This window comes from Carcharhinus amblyrhynchos, chromosome 9, assembly GCF_965287045.1.
Source record: "Carcharhinus amblyrhynchos chromosome 9, sCarAmb.v2.hapA, whole genome shotgun sequence".
Taxonomy (NCBI): Eukaryota; Metazoa; Chordata; class Chondrichthyes; order Carcharhiniformes; family Carcharhinidae; genus Carcharhinus; species Carcharhinus amblyrhynchos.
The window spans coordinates 35,071,708-35,093,017 of record NC_137332.1 but is presented as its reverse complement, the minus strand read 5'-3'; the positions used below and the strand labels follow the sequence as shown (position 1 = coordinate 35,093,017).

The following is a 21,310-nucleotide window of genomic DNA, read 5'->3' as shown; positions in this document are numbered from 1 at the left end:
TACTATAATGATATATTTTCACTGTGCACTTTGGCATATTAACAGTGCTCTGAGAATTCATTGAATATGAGGAGAACAACCCTTAAGTGCTAATTGACACCAACGCTCATATTCATAAAGCTATTGCAGATCTTACCTTATTATATCTCAAAAAGGTGTTCAAATAAAATAATTCCTTTGAAATTGACTGGCTTTTAAACTTTGTAAGTTTGCCTGCAAATTTTCCACCTGTGTCAAAGAATCATAGAATTCCTACAGTGCAGAAAGAGGCCATTTGGCCCATCAAGACTGCACCGACCCTTCAACAGAGAATCTTACCCAGCCCCACCCAACCTAGTAACTTATCATGGCTTATCCCCCTACATCTTGGGACACTTAGGGGAAATGTAACATGGCCAATCCACATAAGATGCACATCTTTGGACTATGGGAGGAAACCGGAGCACCAGGAGGAAACACATGCAGAGGGAACGTATAAACTTTACACAGACTCCCAAGGTTGGAATTGAACCTGGGTCCCTGGCACTATGAGGCAGCAGTGCTAACTAACCACTGTGTAACAATGCCGCTCTTCTTGACTTGTGAAAAGCCACATTTGAGAGATTAACACAGGGCTTTTGAATGGAGCCCTAAATATGATGTCGCAAGGAGGAAGGAGACTTGATGTTGAGGGTGAGAGAAATGGTTTTACTAATGCAAGGAGTATTCTATCTCTGTCCAACGTCTGAAATGTTTCACCCAGTGTGTAGCATCTTCATGCAGATGGTCAGATAATATTCCATTCAATAGAATTAGTTATTCACCTCAATGAACAGGTAAAGAAACAAAACATTTCAAATTCATAATTCATTTCTGGTTTGCTGATTAAATTACAGTTTCAAGAGTTTTATCAGTTAGTCAAATAACGAGTGCAGGAGATGCAATCTTGTTTCAATTTGAATGATCTTGTAGATTATGTTATATGGATCTGCTTGATTGACTTCATAATGAATTGTGCAGGAGGTAAACTAATCCCGAGACAGAACAGTGAACATAACCTAAAAAGTCTGTTCTAATATCAATGCTGATGACAAAGAATAGACCAATTTTCTCACAGTTGCAATCTTAAGGATGAACTTTAAATTTAACATTGTTGAAGCCCTTGTACCAGAACAAAATCCTTACAGCAATAATAACTCCATTAAACCTATTAGAGATGACTGAAATGTTTTAATAGTTGCCCTGTTGCACACCCATGACATCAAAAAGATTGTTTTACCAGCACACTTGCCATTCTTCAGAATGTGCTCTATGCATCTTCCCATTAATTTTACCCTGAGGACGGTTAATGTGTGACACATTTCTTGGATTTTTCTTTGCTTGATTTTTCATCTAAAAAATCTCTCCCTTGTGTCATAGAATCCCTACAATGCAGAAGGAGGCCATTCAGCCCATCAAGTCTGTAATGGTCGCAATCCCACCCAGGCCCTATTCCCGTAACTCCACATATTTACCTTGGCTAACCCCTATGAATGCTAAATATCATTGAGCATTCTTCCTCTTCTCATCTTCAAACTCACTTATTGTCCATTCTTCTCTTATTTGGTAAGTGGTTGGGTTTTTACTAATGCTAGTTGTTGAATAGCTAGAATGCTACTTGGATTATAGAATCATAGGAAAGATACAGATTTGTTCTCATTCCTGTGCTGAGGGAATCATTTTTCTTTCATCATCTTATGGTGTTCTAACTTGAGCCTTTATCAAAGAATTGCAGAAACCAAACAACAAGGCCAAGTATCAACTAACGGTTGGGGCAGCATAGTGGCACAGCCATTAGCATTGCAGCCTCTCAGTGCCAGGGATCCAGATTCAATTCTGGCCTTGGCTGGCTGTCTGTGTGGAGTTTACACGTTCTCCCTGTGTCTGCTTGGGTATCCTGTGGATGCACAGGTTTCCTCCCACAATCCAAAGATGTGCAGCTTAGGTGGATTGGCTATGCTAAATTGCCCCTTTAATGTCCCAAGTTGTGTAGGTTAGGGGGATTAGAGAGGTAAATATGTGGAGCTACAGACACAGGGCCATGAAAGGATGCTCTATCAGAGAGTCAGTGCAGATTCGTTGGGCCAAATGGCCTCCTTCTGTACTGTAAGGATTTTATATTTCTCCAGCTCTCTAATGAGAAGTGGGTCAAGTGGTTATTTCTGAGCCATCTTATTCATTTTCTTTCAGGTGAAAGAACCAAAACTTCTTCCATTATAAACGAATAGCTATCCCAATTGTTACGTCAAGGCAAATTGAGTTGTTTATTTTAAAGGCTGCAAGATGACCTGACAGGAAGTAAAGTGTCATTTGACAGGAAGTGGGGCGAGTAAATGGCAATGCTCATGCATTAAATCGTGATTGCACTTTAATTCAGGGGAAGAGCAGACTAAATATAATTTAATCCTAAATCAGGTCACAACAGCCGACAAGAGTGTGTTGTCAGCAACGCACATGCAGTAAGAAAGAATAGGAATTATGTCAATCTGCCTGGTTTCTAACCCCCTTCATTATGTTACAGATATGGCAGCTGTTGATATCGATCAGTATGACATCCACATCATTGCCGATGCGCTGAAGCACTACTTACGAGGGTTGCCTTCACCAGTGATTCCACCAGCTATTTACAGTGAGCTAGTCTACACTGCCCAAGGTAAAGTGCTGCAGATGACTTCCAATTCATGCCATTCCTTGGATAAGAATGTGTTCTATAATGCTCAATAGCCTCATTTTTCTTACCTTTTATAAAATTAAAATAAAACAATAATCAGTGTTTGAAAGTGTTGACCACAAGGATTGCAGCGGCTCAAGAAGGCAACTCACCACCATCTTCTTGAGGGCAATTAGAGATGGGCAATAAATGCTGGCCTTGCCAGTTTTATTCATCCTATCAATTAATTCAAATATATATAGGGCGGAATTTTCCCATCCTGCCCGCCACGGGAGTTGTAGCGGGTGGAGGCAGACCATGCAAAGGTCTATTGGTTGCGGGCACAAATTTATGGTCTTGGAGTGAGCATGGCCAGAACATCCTGCCCATTGTCTTCAGTGCTAACGTTGACAATCATTCACTTATTAAGATCAAACATTGATACTAAAAGTGATTTACCGATGCTTTTTAATCAATAAGTTACTAGATATGGGATTTGTTGATCATTCCAATCCAGTTTTCAAGAAACTGATGGATAGTATCATTATTTTTCCAATCCTGGAGCCAGCGTCTGGGCTAATCTTTGGAGACTTGACATTCAGCACCTCCATCTTCATAAAATATTACTGAAGTAATAAAGATATCAATCAACTCTTGAGAACATTATAGACGGGTATATGTGTAATTGGAGCAGGTCAAAATGTTCAACATTGATCTAATGGAAAACCCTCACCGAGTCCAATCGCTTCAATAAAACAATGAGGTTATTTCTGCGTGGATTCAAAAATGTGGTTTCCATGGTTTGAATGGATATTTGAACAGCAGCAAGTGGCACCTTGGCAGGTTCGGTACACCACACGGAAGGAGCTACCTGACGGGAATTCACCCCTCAGACGCTCTAATAATTTCCTGTAGTTTTTCAAGCTGGGGACTGGAGAATTTGTGTGAGCATGCCAACTGCCTATACCCCCGCCCATGTGTGTGTGTGGTCTGTGGCACAGGCAGATCATGTTGATTAGCGGCAAAGTACAGCAAACATTCACAAAGAAAAGTCAAAATTATTCTTTTGATATTTGCAATCGATGAAAAATAAATAAGGTCCGAATCACCATTCAATAGAATTTATAATCCAAAATGATTCAAATTAGGTTGATTTCTGAACTTTAAAATTTAACAGTTTGAATTTAGATGCACCTGTTCCTTTTAATGGTATGACCAAATGCATTAGCAGAAATTTTAGTCATAGTTCCATTGGGTCAACAGAAGCTTTGCCCAACGATTGGAGAACAAATGAGAATCCTGTCAGTTCTAAGAGGGAAGGCCCGACAGATCAAGCAACCCTTCAGGAACTTATGTGGCCATTCTTCAGCCTTCCCTGCAAGTGAGGTGCCTGGCAGGAGAAGTCTTCCGAGAGCTGATGGCTAATCAAACACCAGCAGTTCTTCACTACTGCTAGTGCCAGTGGGAAAAGTGGCAGCTAATCACAGTGCAATCATCAGAGGTCCAGGGTGATCATGGGACCCCAGACCAAATGTGAGTCTAGGTGGGATGGAGATGAGGGTCAACTGTAGTCAGAGGTAAAAGTAAGGGGTTTGGCTTTCATCCAAACTTCCCAATGCCGAGTCCCCCGATCAGAATGATGGACCCCTCCCTCCAAGAGGCTGCTGGCAAATCTGACAGGATTCACCAATTGGACATCCAAGAGTGCTGGAAAGTTGTGAAGTCCAAATAATTGCTGAGCCATCACAAATTGCAGTGGCCTAGCTATATAGGGTATCAGTGGGCTCACTAATGAGCCTAACCGACATCCCACCACTGCAGGAATCCATCAACACATCCTTCTGTCCCCAGACTTAATCAGGGGAGGTTTTGCCACTTCAAGGTTCACTAGATTGATTCCAGAGATGAGGGGTTTCACTTACAAAAGGGGATTGAACAGAATAGGCCTATACTCCCTGGAATTTGGAAAAATGAGAGGAGATCTAATTGATGTATATGAGATGAAAGTAGATATGGAGAGGATGTTTCCCCTTGTGGAGCAATCTAAAACAAGAGGTCATAGTTTTAGGATAAGGGGTAGCAGATTTAAAACAGAGATGAAGAAAAATTCTTCTCTCAAAGGGTCACGAGTCTGTGGACCCAGAGTGTGGTAGATGCCAGGATATTGAGTAACTATAAGGAAGAAGTGGACAGATTTTTAATTAGTAGGAGTTTGAAGGGCTGTGGTGAACGGATGGGTCAGTGGAGTTGAGGCCAAGATGAGATTAGCCATCATCGTATTAAATAGTGGACCAGGCTAGAGAGGCTAAATTGCCCCCTCCTGCTAGAGTTCTTATGATTATGATTCTTATGCTGGGAAACCTTCCCCACATTAAATCCAACCCTATGTTTCTGCAAGGTATTCTGATTTCTTCTTATCGGCATCTGGTATTTATAATTGAAGCCAAAACATCAAGTTAGCTTTAGAGGGAAAAAACAGGTATGGCAGCTTATCTTTGATGGACCAGATACGTGACAATTAACTGGAACGGTGTATGTATAATTGACACTGATAAGAGGCATAAAATCACACACATGAATACAATCGGGTGACTTTTTTCTGCTGTTGGGTTGGGCAATGCAATGAAAGGGAGATTGTAGTTCAAGTAATCAACCACCCATATAAATATTACACACATAATAAACTTATTCAGTGCACAAACTGATAGTGGAGCTAATCTCAATTATACAATGGGCTAAATTTCATTACAACTCGACCTTGATGCAACTTTATTTGTTGAGAAGTAAGTTTGGATGCTGAACAATAAATATTCAAACCTTCTTTCACTACTAAGAGTGCTATACAGGTTTACAGCATGAAACAGGCCCTTCGGCCCAACTTGTTCATGCCACCCAGTTTTTAACCACTAAGCTAGTTGCCCACATTTACCCATGTTCCTCTATACCTGCCTCTGGCAGCTCTTTCCAGACACTCACCACCTTCTGAGTGAAACAACTGCACCTCTGGATCCTTTTGTACCTCTCCCCTCTCACCTTAAACTTATGCCCTCCAGCTTTAGACTCCCCTACCTTTGGGAAAAGATATTGACTATCTAGCTGATCTATGCCCCTCATTATTTTATAGACCCCTATAAGATCACCCCTAAGCCTCCTACCCTCCAGGGAAAAAAGTCCCAGTCTATCCAGCCTGTCCTTGTAACTCAAACCATCAAATCCCAGTAGCATCCTAGTAAATCTTTTCTGCACACTTTCTAGTTTAATAATATCCTTTCTATAATAGAGTGACCAGAACTGTACACAGTATTCCAAGTGTGGTCTTACCCATGTCTTGTACAACATCAACAAGACTTCCCAACTCGTGTATTCAATGTTCTGACCAATGTTCTACCTACTTAGGTAGGCTCATGGCAGTATTTGTGTTATTTATCATCCTAATGGCATTATCTCATTTTATTCATCATTGTCCACCCCTGTTTTGTAAAATATGCAAGTTAATTGTATTAACATTAAGCTAACTAGAGTGCTCACTATCATTGGATTGAGATAAGTTTAATTAAAAGTGCTCAATGACTGTGAAAAGCAGTGAGGGTGTCACATTAGAGGTATAATACCTCAGTGGATGTGTGTTGTTCGAGAGGTAGCTTCACAGAAAATTGATCTATAAGTTCTGACAAGAGTAAATAAAGTAGCAGGATATCCTTTTCCAAGTATCGAGGGAAATAAAACACCCTGTATAAACTAATTTACAATAATCTGTGACCGTGAAATCAATAATAAGTTTGAAAGAATGGCATTGCTTCAATGGCTCAGCAGATAAGTACACCTTGTGATATGGTAGTGAGTCCATTAAAAGGCACATTTGTGTTGAACTGGGTGAGAATGAACTTATCAAGACTTGCTCACTGCTGATCATTACCAGGCGGCTAGCCTAAACACTAGCTGAGAGTAAAGCAATGATGTTCTCACCCATTGATAACCCATTACATTCAGAATTTGATTTGTATTATTATTGTCACATGTGTTGGGATGCAGTGAAAAGTATTTTTTCTTGCGTGCTATATAAACAAAGCATTTCATTAATAAAGTACAGAACCGTAGTTGGGCCTCATTTAGAATATTGTGTACAATTCTGGTTGCCACACTATCAGAAAGATGTAAATGCTTTGGAGGGTACAGAAGAGGTTTACCAGAATGTTGCCTGGCCTGGAGGATATTAGCTATGAGGTAAGGTTGGAAAAACTCAGTTTGTTCTCACTGGAACGAAGGAGGTTGACAGGTCACCTGATAGAGGCTTACAAGATTGAGCGGCATGGACAGAGTGGATAGACAGATGCTCTTTCCTAGGGTAGAAAAGTCAAGTACTAGGGACATAGGTTTAAGGTATGTGGGGAAAAGTTTAGAGGAGATATGCAAGGCAAGCTTTTTGCACAGAGGATGGTGAATGCCTGGAACACATTTGTCTGGGAAAGTGGTGGGAGCAGGTATGATAACGGCGTTTAAGGGGCAACTAGACAAAAACATAAATAGGATGGGAATGGGAGGGTACGGACTCTGGAAGTTTTAGTTTAGGCAGGCATCATGATCAGCACAGGTTTGGAGGGTGAAGGGCCTGTTCCTCCGTACTTTTCTTTGTTCTTTGTACATGGGGAGAAGGAAAGGAGAGGTGCAGGATATACTGTTACAGTCATAGAAAGATCAACTTAATATAAGGTAGGTCTTTTCAAAAGTCTGATGGCAGCAGGGAAGAAGCTGTTTTTCAGTCAGTTGATACGTGTTCTCAGACTTTTATATCTTTCACCTGACGGAAGAAAGTGGAAGAGGGTACGTCCGGGATGCGTGGAGTCTTTGATTATGCTGGCAGCTTTTCCAAGGCAGTGGGAAGTGTAGACGGGGTCAGCAGATCTAAGATGGATGTGATATGGGAGTAATCACCATGCTGAGAAAAGTGTAATGTGGGAAAAGAAGGGCATATGAAGGGATAATGTGGTGACCATTAACTCTACAATATTTGTCATTCTACATGATCATTATGGAATCCAGTTCAAAACTAATTGCAATCACATCTTAATCTTTATAGTGCACTTAAATGATGTTTTTAGACCAATTTAAAGGTGCTAATATTGGAGTTATGATGATGGTTATAAATCTCACCATTCACAGCATCTGAATCCTTTATCTTCCTTCTTTGCATCGGGTATTGATTACAATATGATGAATAGGCAGAAGTGTAATCAACAGTTCTGACCATTAAAAATCTCTTGGCAGGAATATCCTGTAGGAGTTTTTTTTATTTGGTAAGTTAACTTGCAGCTGCTAGAAAACGTTAACTCCAGCTGCGATATATTTAGTTTTGTGTGTAAGGTAGAGCAATAATATTTTTACAAAATGGTCATAAATCTCTCTAGTTAAGACTCGGAGTGAAAGGTACACCAAGGTTTACAAACCTATCTCTCAGCATTCTATGGAAGTCTGGCTTTGGAGTTACTGATTGTAAAACCTTTGTGTACATATTGTGGAACAAATGAGGATTTTAACTGCACTGCATATGTATATGTTATTAGAGCTTTCACTTACCTATTCCCTAACATTGAGGTAGATTTTAGTTTGGGTTCATTTTTGTTCTGGGGCGGGGGGGCGCGCAGAGTGGTGGTGGTGCAGGGTTAAAAGAACAGGCATTGATGACTTTAACACTGGGAACAATGACTGTCTAGATTGGATACAGTAAGAAGTCTTACAACACCAGGTTAAAGTCCAACAGGTTTATTTGGTAGCACAAGCCACAAGTTTTCGGAGCACTGCTTCTTCATCAGGTGCGTGGGAGTTCTGTTCACAAACAGGGCATATAGAGACACACACTCAATTTACAAAATAATGGCTGGAATGCGAGTCTTTACAGGTAATCAAGTCTTAAATGTACAGACAGTGTGAGTGGAGAGAAGGTTAAGCACAGGTTAAAGAGATGTGTATTGTCTCTAGCCAGGACAGTTAGTGAGACTTTGCAAGCCCAGGCAAGTCATGGGGGTTACAGATAGTGTGACATGAACCCTAGACCCTGGTTGAGGCCGTCCTCATGTGTGTGGAGCTTGGCTGTCATTCTGGATTGGCTATCAGTCTGGATTGGACACAAGCCTGTCCAATGTAAGTTGACATCGTTTACTCCTGATTAACATCTACAAATTAGATGCAATACACATCAATTTCTGCCTCATTATGTCTTTAGCTTTGCATGCATTTAGAAAAAAAGTAGACAAACAGGACACATGAACTGTAATGGAATCTGTGTTATTCTGCTTGCACGCTAAACAAGAATGTTTTAACTTTCTTCAGATTTAGTACATATACCACCTATGTGCGATGAAACCTGGGTGTCCTTGTACACCAGTCCCTGGAAGTAAGCATGCAGGTGTAGCAGGCATTGAAGAAGGCAAATGGTATGTTGGCCTTCATAGCGAGAGTACAGGAGCAAGGATGTCTAGCTGCAGTTATGCAGGGTCTTAGTGAGACCATACCAGGAATATTGTGTTCAGCCTTGGCCTCCTTATCTGAGGAAGGATATCCTTGCTATGGAAGGAATGCAGCAAAGACTTACTAGGTTGATTCCTGGGATGGCGGACTGACGTATGAGGAGAGATTTAGTCAGTTAGGATTATGTTTGCTGGACTTTAGAAGAATGAGAGGGATTTCATTGAAACCTACAAAATTCTGACAAGGAAGGACAGGGTAGATGCATGAAGGATGTCCCCAGTGGTGGAGAGGTCACAGGCTAACAATACAGGGTAAACCATTTAGGATTGAGATGAGAGAAATGTCTTCATCCAGAGTGTTGAACCTATGGAATTCTCTACAACAGAAAGCAGTTGAGGCTGCTCATATTTAGGAAGCAGTTAGATATAGCTAAAATAATTAAATCATATGGCCGGGGTGGGGGTGAGCCAGGGACAGATCACTGAATTGGATGATCAGCCATGATTATAATGAATTGTACAGCAGATTGAACGGCCAAATTGACTACTCTTGCTCTTATTTTCTATGTTTCTCTGGAGTTTAACCATTATCCCGTTGGGTAATTCAAATCCCCAATCTCATTCATGAATTTTACGTATGTTATATCTGAGTCCTCTAATTCTATATTAATTGCCCCAGCACTCCCAAGTCTATTTATTTCTGTCTTTTCTATGCTAGACTGATCATCCTTCAATCCTCTTTTCTCCAATGAGCTTTTTTTCATAACTTAGTATCCTCAAATTGTGGATTCTATAGGCATGATGTTTGGCTTCTCACATCAGCAGGATCTTCTAATCCCGCGAGCGGTGTTCCCCCTACCATGTGTTTCTCGGCAGTTCGGGGTAGAATCAATGGGAAATCCCACTTGCAGCAGCAGGAGCTGAATATCCTGCTGCCAGCCAGTGGCACACAGCCACCCGCCTCCAATAAAAAAGCTGTGTTCAGGCCAGACAATCCCAGTGATTTTGTCTCAACTTTTTCTATTGTACTTTCTGATTTTGAAGAGTAATATGACCAAAGCTGCAATGCAGGCTCCAGAAATAACCCCACCAATGATCTGTACATTGTCAGTATATCTCATTATGACTCGTAGTCCAATGTTATCCAGATACAGCTGAGTACCTGATTTGTCTTATTAATAGCTGCCTCACACTGACCAGATGCTGTCAGCAAAGTATAATATAGCAGAGCATTAAGTTCTAGACTGTTGTACTTTAACAATATTTCACACAGAACTATACATGGTTATAGACTCAAGGTAAGATTTAGTTTCTAGGGTTTTCTAAAGAAGCAAGTAATGAAATAATGAAACATCTCTACCCAGAAGGGCTATTTGGATTTATAAAAGACATTTTAGCCAGAAACTAGGACTGCAAATAGCTCAGAGCCAGATTCTTCTTAAAATTCTGAAAAATAAAAAACACAGGTGTTTGTGTTGCTTACTTCTTTAGAAAACCCTAGAAATTAAACCTTACCGTGAGTCTCTAACCATGTATAGTTCTGTGTGAAAAATTGTTAAAGGACAACAGCCTAGAACTTAATAAAAGTGGTTTTATCCAGCTGTTGGCAATCTATCACTGATCCTATTTGTACACCTATAATAACTTTGTTGCTGAGTCCAAATTCAAGCAGTCTGACTAGTTCACATTTTTGTGTGCTGTGACAACTGAAGAACCAGCTGGAAGATGATGTGGAGAATGTTGCGTATTCCAGTGGAGGAGGAGTAGGGGAAGGACAGTCCATCCTAAATATTAGCTCAGCCTTTACAGAGAGCTTTGCTGTGGACCGGGGACTAGTGCCCATGAGGCATTGTAAGGCAGGGAGAGGGCCTAGTGGTATTATCACTAGACCATTAATCCAGAAGCTCAACTAATGTTCTCGGGAGGCCACAATTGATTTGTGCCATGACTAACCTTTCGAAGCACTTTATAATGATGGATGTCACAGCCACCAGATGATAGTCATTAAGGCACACTGCCTTGCTTTTCTTAGGTACTGGGATGATGGTCATTTTCTTAAAGCAGATAGGGACTTCAGATTGGAGTAAAGAGAGGTTGACAATGTCTGCAAATACCCCTGCCAGCTGGTCTGCGCGGGATCTGAGTGCCCATTAGGGTACCTCACCCGGGCCAGTCGCTTTCTGTGGCTTAGCTTTTGAGAAGGTTGCTCTGACATCTGCAGTGGTGACCTCGGATACAGATTCATCTGAGACTTCTGGGGTGGAGGGTGTGCTCTCACTGACTTTTTTGCACAAAATGGACATAGAATGCATTGGTGAGGGGTATGTTGGAGCTGGCGATTTTACCTGCCTTTATCTTATAACCTGTTATGTCTGCAGACCTTGCCATAGTTGTGGGGTTGGTGTCTTTTGGCATCTTTGATGGATCTACTTAAATTCTATCTGGCTTTCCTGTTTAGTAAAAAGTCGGACAACACCAGGTTTTAGTCCAACCGATTTATTTGATAATAGACTCACAAGCTTTCGGGTTTAGCCCCTTTGTCAGGAGAATGGAGAGAACTCTCCATTCTGGAGAACTCTCCATTCACCTGACGAAGGGGCTAACCCCAAAAGCTTGTGAGTCTATTATCAAATAAATCGGTTGGACTAAAACCTGGTGTTGTCAGACTTTTTACTGTGTTTACACCAGTCCAACGCCGGCATACCCACATCATGACTTTCCTGTATAGGTCAGGGTCATGATGTGGAGATGCTGGCATTGGACTGGGGTAAACACAGTAAAAAGTCTAACAACACCAGGTTAAAGTCCAACCAATTCATTTGATAGTAAACCCACAAGTTTTTGGAGACACTGTTCCTTTGTCGGGTGTGTGGAAGGTTCTGATCAGAGAAGGGCATATAGGGGCACACACAGATTTGTTTTATCACTTTTGCTTTCCTCTGGCCATTTTAAGTTCTGATGTGGATGTGCCGGCGTTGGACTGGGGTAAACACAGTAAAAAGTCTGACAACACCAGGTTTTAGTCCAACCGATTTATTTGATAGTAAACGCACAAGCTTTCGGGTTAGTCCCTTCGTCAGGTGAATGGAGAGTTCTGGGGTGTAAAGATTCGCATTCTAATCAGTAATCTGTAAACTGTCTGTGCTTTATATGCTCTGTCTGAGGCCAGAACTCTCCATTCACCTGATGAAGGGACTAACCCGAAAGCTTGTGCGTTTACTGTCAAATAAATCGGTTGGACTAAAACCTGGTGTTGTCAGACTTTTTACCATTTTAAGTTCAACAGGCTCTACACATAGCCCTGTGGGCTCTAACTAGGCCCCTATTAATTGTGTTGGCTTTTTTTTGCCGGATCTCTTTCTCTTCCTGAGCTCTCTGTACCTGTATAGAATTCAGTTGGTATTTCCTAGCCATCCCAGTCTCACTGGACTGCCTTGGACTTTTTGGCTTTGTACCTCCCAAACGGTCCAGCCGTCACCTAACAAAATATCTACCTCTTGCATGGGCTCACACCCACCATGACTGGCCTCGTAACAAGCTTGCCTTGCAAGTATACTTTCCCTAGTGGCACCTCGATACACTCAGGTCTTTCGTGAGTGCACTCATATTCATCCTATTCTTGGGTGGGAACTCGCTAGTCTCTGCTACCAGCAGCATTTGCAAACAGCCAGTGTCCCAGGGAATGTTGATCTCCTTCTCCAGCTGCGACAAAAAACTCAGAGCCACTTTCCCCCCAAAATACAAAATCCTAGTCAGGTTCTGGGCCTTCAGTTTCACTTGAACAGAGACATGGGGCTCCCATGGCTGCAGACATTAGCTTGGTTGCAGTTCCTCCTGTGAGGCTTTTTGCATGCTAGCAGTTGTTCATATGGCCTGGAATGCCATGTGGCTCTGCTGATTTGCTTTGCGGGATCTTTCTTTTAAAAGTTAAGAGATTGATTTGCTTGTCAGCCCTACTCTCGTATCCTTTTGGAGTCTGTTTCTGTTCTTGCTATCTTCTTTTCATCTTGCCCTTGCTGATTAGAGCTACCTGATCCAATCTTGCATTGTTTTAAAGGTTTGGAGATCAAATCATAGTCACCAGCCATGACTGCTGCAGCTCCCACAGGCAAAATCTTTTCTTCCTCTCTGTGAGTTTTGAGGCTCTGGGAGAAGCTGTGGGGTGAGGGTGCTGGAGAGAGAAAAGTCCAGCTTTACCTGTTTACTTGCAACTACTGGTCCCAATTATGTTAGGCTGCTGCTTCATTCTGGGATCTAGCTCTGTGCTCCACACAGAAATTCCTGGATTTGTGAGAAATCAGAACCTGCTGCCTGCAGGGCAGAATCAGAACATGGAAAGAATCCCCAATGTTAGGCAGGGATTCAACGGGAATGAACAACCAGAATTTTTCATCTGCTTTGTCTCTTTTTTTCAGGCTGAAACTCCACTAATTGAGAAATTTTCAAGAAAGTGTTTTCAGAGTGTATCATGTTTAATAAAAAAAAATCCTTGCAGTACCTATCCCCAGATGTTCAAATAGAGGGTTGCACTACTTTTAAGCAAAATAGTTGTATATCCTCTGCATTATTTCCTGCAGTTCTATGTAGCCTATTACCATGTCCCGTGATATACTCATTCAATAAGCCAAAGCAGTTCATTTTTTACGTCATATGTTCTTTTGAGTCATAGAGGTTTACAACATGGAAACAGGCCCTTCGACCCAACTTGTCTGTACCACCCCTATTTTTTAACCACTAAGCTATCCCAATTGCCCTTGATTGGCCCATATCCCTTTATACCCAAGTTACCCATGTAACTGTCTAAATGCTTTTTAAAAGACAAAATTGCACCCATCTTTACTACTACCACTGGCAGCTCGTTCCAGACACTCACCACCCACTGTGGACTCAAGTAGAACTTGCATTAAGTAAAATCTTAATCAACACTAGATTCAGTGATAAAGGTCGATAAAGCTGTTTGATTTGGAAATTCTGCACCGTAGCATGCTGCAGCTTTTCACCCTTTAAATAAGATTGGAACATTATATTTCAATGGTGACAGAAACAAGAGAGAGTTTGGAGAAAAAAACGTCTGAATCATGATTTCTGAATCATGGCACGAGTAAGTATTGTTACAGATGGGAGAGATAACTGAAACTTGCTAATCTTCCTTGCCTTCTGTTATAATAAGTGTAACTTTTTTAATGTAAGGCTAACGTGTATGTTCCCAAACTCCCATTAGTACGCGATCAATTTAAAAATCACCAGTAGCAGACTTGCATGGATTCAAACTAGGAGAGTTATTTATTCTGATTATCACCCTGGAAAGTCTATCACTACCTCAATCTCACATTGCACACCCAGGTAAGATACAATTAAAGATGATAGTTCACTTCTACAAGTATTAGAAGCCAACAGAATGGTAAGCAGTTTGTGTGTCTTTGAGAGTTCAGTGATGGAGGGAGCTTTTCCCACTCTGGAGTTGTAGTTCAGGAAAATTTAGACGGCTGGGGTCAGATCCAGATTAACTGCAGGGTTCCTTCAACGGAAGGCCTGTTCAGCAGGTCCTGTAACAGGCACTGGTGGCTGTGTTAGTCGGAGATCCAATTTCGCTACAATCGAACTCTGAGCATTTTGGAAACAGGATGGAGGAGGCTTTTCGAAAGACTTTTAAGCCTTACAGTTCTGGAAAGGCAGGGGTCCACAGTCTTTCTGGACAGCTGTGGTATTGTTCATATTGGTCTGCTGACAGCCCAGGGTTTTGGAATGAAACATTTTCAATTACATGATGAAGAATGGTCATTGATACTCAATAGAAAGCAAGTGGTCTTTCAGTTATAAAATTAGTTTCAATCACATAGGTAAAGGCCATTAACATCCAATAGAAGATAATTGGTTGTCTTTCACACTTGCTTTGTGGATTGTCTCTAAGCTTTAACAATAGGTGTGAAATTCCACAGAGGGGTGCTGTTTACGCTGTTGAAGGTCCTGGGACATTGCTGCAGGGGGTGCCCAGAGTAATGTCCTCGACTGAGCCAGCTTCAGTTGTTTCATCAATGACCTTCCCTCCATCATTAGGTCAGAAGTGGGGATGCTCGCTGATGATTGCACAATGTTCAGCATCATTTGCGACTCCTCAGATGCAGAAGCAGTTCATGTCCAGACGCAGCAAGACCTGGGTATTACCAAAGCTTGGGCTGACAAGTGGCAAGTAACATTCAAGTGCCAGGCAATGTCGATCACCGACAGGACAGAATCTAATCATTAACATTCTATGACATTGCCATCATTGATACCACTATCACCATCCTGGAAGTTACTATTGAAGTTGATCTGGACCAGCCCATGGCTACAACAGGTCAGAGGCTGAGAGCTCTGAAGAGGATAACTCACCTCCAGACTCCCCAAAACTAGTCCACCATCTATAAGGCACAAGTCAGGAGTATGTACATTTGCCTAGAAGTGTACAACTCCAACAACACTCAAGATGTTTGACGCCATCCAGGGCAAAGCAGCCCACTTGACTGGCACTGCATCTATCAACATCAACATTAATTTTTTCCACCACTGACCCACAGTGCTGGCAGTATGTACCACCTACATGATGCACAGCAGCAACTCACCAAGATTCCTTGGGCAGCACCTTCCAAACGTGGTACCTCTACCATGTAGAAGTACAAAGGCAGCCACTACATGGGTACACCAGCACGTGGAAGCTCCCCTCCAAGCCACACACCATTCTGACTTGGGAATATGTAATCATTCCTTCGTTGTCATTGGGTTAAAATTCTGGAGCTTCTTCCCTAAAAACTGTTAGGGTTCCAGGAACAGATGGATTGCAATGGTTCAAGAAGGCAGCTCACCACCACCTCCTCAACTGATGGGGAATAAGTGCTGGTCTAACCACCAATGCCTGCATCCCATGAACAAATACAGGGAAAATGGCCATCAAGGGGGAGACTGTTGCTCATTATTATTCAACACAGAACTTATGGAAATTTGTTAGTCTGTTGGTCACCTGACACATCTGACAGCCATCTGAGTAATTCATCAGTGTCCTTTTTAAATGGAATACAGTTTTTAAAAGTTTGTAATGTTTTCATGCCTGTACTGACATGATACCATTTTCTCTGTATGAAGCAAGGCAAGCAATGCATTCCCAATATATTTTTATCCCCTGTATAGAGTTGGGTGAATCAATATTTGCCATTATATAGGACCATTTTCCCAATGCCGCAGAGCTTTAGAAAATGGCAAGTGGGACTGGAAGTGGAAGTCCTGCCCTTATTTCTTTTATCTACAATTTTTGGCAGTTGGGGAAAAGGGCAGGGTGTGATTTACACACCTGAGAAACCTGAATTCAACTGAGTTATTTGAATTCAATGCTTTAGCAGTTGCAAGGGCCATAAAGAACAAAATCAGCCCGGGAAACAGGCCCTTCGGCCCAACGAGCCCGCGCTGCCATCTCAACACCACCAGTCCCCCTCTCCACCCACGACCCCTGTCTAATGTTTTATGGCCATCCAGATTGAGGGAATCTGATTTAGGGACAATTTATTCCTGCCAATCAGCCTAACAGCATATCTTTGGGGTGTGGGAGGAAACCGGAGCACCCGGAGGATGCGCAAACTCTCTCAGACACCGGCCCAAGTCCATGTGTCTGCGCAGCAATCAGCGATAGTCACTGAGCTGTCGTCTTGCCCAGCATCTGGTCCAGTTTAAGCACACACTAACGACATGAAGCACTAGGCCAATCTCGAACAACCAAGAGCAGCCCCAGTACGACCCATCGTGTGTATACCCCTCATTGGGCACGAGGTGGACCAACTTAAAACCTGTGAATGAAAAGAGAAAAAACATTATTATCATACCATATCCATTTACATTACCAGGGACGCCCCAATGCTAATGACCCTTAATTAAAGGTTCTCCTATATCCACCCATCTCCAACCCAGTCATGCGCCTGTCTAAGTTACTCTTAAATGACTCTGACATGTTTGCCTCCACCACCTTACTTGGCAGAGCATTCCATACCCCCACTACCCTCTGTGTGAAAAACCTCCCTCTGATATCTGTGTTGTACCTCTCCCCCCTCACCTTAAGCCCATGGCCCCTTGTCCTACGTGTCTCTATCATAGGAAATAGCTTACCTCTGTTTACTCTATCTATACCCTTCATAATCTTATATACCTCTATTAGATCCCCCCTCAGTCGGCGTCTTTCAAGGGAAAAGAGCCCCAATTTCTTCAATCTTTCCTCATACCCCAGTCCTTCCATACCAGGCAACATCCTGGTAAACTTCCTCTGCACTCTCCCCAGAGTCTCCACGTCCTTCCGGTAGTAAGCCGACCAGAACTGGACGCAGTACTCTAAATGCGGCCTAACCAACGTTCTGTACAACTGCAATATTAGACTCCAGCTCTTATATTCTATACCCCTTCCTATAAAGGCTAACATACCATACGCTTTCTTCACCACACTCTCCACTTGCACTGCCACCTTCAAAGACTTGTGCACTTGCACCCCCAGGTCTCGCTGCAATTCTATACTCCTTACGGGCTTACCCTTTACCGTATAGCTTCCCCCTACATTATTCCGGCCAAAATGCATCACCTCACATTTATCCGGATTAAACTCCATTTGCCATGTATCTGCCCAATCAACCAGCCTATCAATATCCCGCTGTATTGCCAGACACTGCTCCTCACTGCCCGCCAATCCAGCCATCTTGGTGTCATCAGCAAATTTGCTGATCACACCACCTACTCCCTCTTCCAAATCATTTATATACACTACAAAGAGAAGAGGTCCCAGTACTGAGCCCTGTGGCACACCACTAGTGACAAACCTCCAGCTAGAAAAGGACCCCTCCACTACTACTCTCTGACTCCTCTTTGCAAGCCAGTTCTCTACCCATCTAGATACCTGACCACCTATCCCATGAGCTTTAATCTTCTGTACCAACCTACCATGAGGGACTTTGTCAAACGCCTTACTGAAATCCATATAGACGACATCAACGGCTCGTCCTTCGTCGACCGTTTTTGTCACCTCCTCAAAGAATTCTACCAGATTCGTAATCTGCAGTGTTACAAATTGATGGAGTAAACATTAAAGCTCTTGAAGGGCAATAAGGTCTGTATAATTGTCATGATCTGAAGTTTTTTAAATGCCCTGTTCTTTCAGTTTTAAGAAAACACATGTCAGTGAGAGTGGAAAAAAATCCTCTGTTGAACTAATCGATTGATATATGTATGTTAGAAAAAAACATAGTACCTGATTGTGCAGTTTCAAGAGAGCACTTTGTTGGCATATCTTAAAGGGTTTTCATCAGATCATTATGAATGTTTGACTGAGTTTCAAAAGCTAATAAGAACATAAGAAATAGGAGCAGGAGTAGGCCATCTAGCACTTCGAGCCTGCCCCGCCATTCAATAAGATCATGGCTGATCTGTCGTGGCTCAGTTCCACTTTCCCGCCCTCTCCCCATAACCCTTAATCCCCTCTCTTATCAAAAACCCATCAACCTGCGTCTTAAAAATATTTAGCGAGGCAGCCTCCACCACTTCAACGGGCAGAGAATTCCAGAGATTCACCACCCTTTGAGTGAAGAAGTTCCTCCTCAACTCCGTTCTAAACCGCCCCCCCTTTATCTTGAGGCTGTGCCCCCTAGTCCTACTGTCTTTTTTGAGCGGGAAGAGTCTCTCCACCTCTATCCTATCCATCCCATTCATCATCTTATACGTCTCAATGAGATCTCCCCTCATTCTTCTAAACTCCAACGAGTACAAGCCTAGTTTATTCAGCCTCTCCTCATAGCTCAACCCCCTCAACTCCGGTATCAGCCTAGTAAACCTCCTCTGCACTCCCTCCAAGGCCAAAATATCTTTGCGCAGGTGCAGCGCCCAAAACCGCACACAGTACTCCAGCTGCGGCCTCACCAATGCCCTATACAGCATTAAGGTGTTCTTAGTTCACAATTTATAGAGGCTCTTAAAGGATTACTCATCTTTACTGTGGGGTCAGGATGGAAGCTTGTTTTTATAAAAGATTAACCACATGAAGAGATTTGAAAGCACTGAATGAATTTTATAAGTGGGAGTTCTTTTCATAAAGTGTGAAGGGATGAGAGCCTTACTAGTTTATTTTTTCATCTCCACATGGTTCTGTGCTCTGCCCATGACGGATATTGAGTGAGTGGCTATGAAAAGCCCTGGGGGAGGTAGGTGAGGGGCATGAGTTGGCACTGAGTTGGTATGGAGGTTATGAGGGCTAGAGTTGGTGGGAGGTGTGAATGTTGAAGGCTACAGGACCTAACAGCTTCTAAAACAACTGAGGCGTGCCTCCTAACCAGCCCACTTTGTCACTCATCCCATGCTCCCAATCCCTGCTCATTGCTGACTATGCTTTGGTCCTGGGACTTCCAATTTGAGCTAGCTGCCTGAGTCGCCAAATCTGGCCCACAATGACAATAACGTGAGAATGTCAATTTATACTGTACATAATTTAGGTTGCATTTTAATATAATTGTGTGTGCTGAGGGTGGTTTCATTATGTATTTAATTTTGAAATGTATGGTATTGCACTGCATCATCTTTATATAAAAATCTCATTAGTACTACTTATTCCAGTTAAAGGTATATAACTACAAGCTGTAAGTGTGATTGCAATCTGTCACACCACTAAATCATTTATTTTGCTCAGTAAAAATAGTCATTTGCCGTTTACTTAAACTGATTTGATTGAATCAGACTAAATATATACTAATGATTCATAATAGACTTTAAAAAAACTCTGTATTGCTAAGAATAGTAGCGAGGGTCCATCTGGGCCTGAGATTGTATGGACAGGTTTAATCTCCTGAAGGATAAGGTCATTTGGAACAGCAGCTGGCTGAGTTCAAAGTGCACGTGGAGCTTCCATTGCAGGGCACGCATCATTGATAATCACTGCAAGCAAAGCAGCAGGGAGTAAGTAATGTTCCAACCATGTTGGATCAAGGGCAAGTCTTTTAGTTCTAATTAATCTATACTTGCTGAGATAGGCTTTAAACCCATTCATCATCTACCAGTTTACCAATGGGCCAGCAGTGACCTGTGAACTCTAAGTGCTTGGATTATTATAAATACTTCAATAAGATATGGATCCATCAATGGCTTTTGTCAGCACGGATATCGTGAACGTTTTCTGTATATTCAAGCCAGTTCGTACATGCAACATATGGCAAGTATTCTGTTCTTCCTCACCACGCCTCTGATTTTTATTTTCAAATCATTCCTTAAGATTTACCACATGAATTTTTGTTCATTAGACTTTGTCTCAAGACTTTTTAAAGATCTTTCTCAAACCCTGTGCATTTTTATGTAGCATCTAGTGAAATATGTGCTCAAGCAAGATAGAGTTTGAGTCCAAACCAACGTTTCTGTTTGCAAAAAAAGCGTAAGATATTGGACGCTATTATCCCAAAAAACTTTCTGAGTATTGTCCCTAACTCCCGCTGAGTGGTTTGTTAACATTCAGTTGACAATTCACCCACGCTTAGAATTTGTGGGGACCTAGTGATACCAGCAAGGCCAGCTTCTCACTTTAAAAAATGGCACCCCCATCTCCAGACAATCCTACACACTCTCTTCCTTCTTACCAGCTAAGACCCTCACACCCAACTCGCTAGCATCAGACTCCCACTGAATTGTACCAGCAAAACCATCCTTCCCTCTTCATGTGAAAGCAACCGTCCTGGAAAGTGAGCAAAACCCCACTGAGGATTCACAATGATCCCCCTACCTCAGAAGCCTTTCCCCTATGGCACAGCCAACCTGGAACCCTGACAGAGCCAATCTGGCAGTGCCAACCTAGTGTTGACACTGGCAGGTGGGCATTGCTGGGGTACTGGGAGGCAGTGCCATGAAACTACCCAGCCATTTCCCCAACTACCCAGGGGCTTCAATGGCCTCCGAGCCATCCTGGCATGGCCATCACGGCATTTGTGCAGACCAGTAATAATTCCCGCTGTGGCTGAGGGTCAGAGAAGCTAGGAGGATCCAGCTCCACACTGACCCTGAATAGTTAAATAAGCGAGGGCCCAGTGAGGGTGTGAACCAGATTGTGTTGGCCTGTGGGGGCTGGGGAATCCCAAAAGGGATTTTCCCCCAGCACTGACCGAACAATGCCCCCCAACCACCCCTGCAATTCTCTGAC

General features: G+C 42.5%; 1 protein-coding gene across 1 annotated transcript in view; it reads left to right on the top strand.

Moving 5' to 3' along the window:
• Positions 1-21,310, top strand: part of pik3r3b (phosphoinositide-3-kinase, regulatory subunit 3b (gamma)) — a 527,353-nt gene that overhangs the window by 264,239 nt on the left and 241,804 nt on the right. Inside the window, exon 5 of the mRNA XM_080195434.1 lies at positions 2,540-2,671. Coding sequence (XP_080051560.1) covers positions 2,540-2,671 — 132 coding nt within the window. The remainder of the gene's footprint in view (positions 1-2,539; positions 2,672-21,310) is intronic.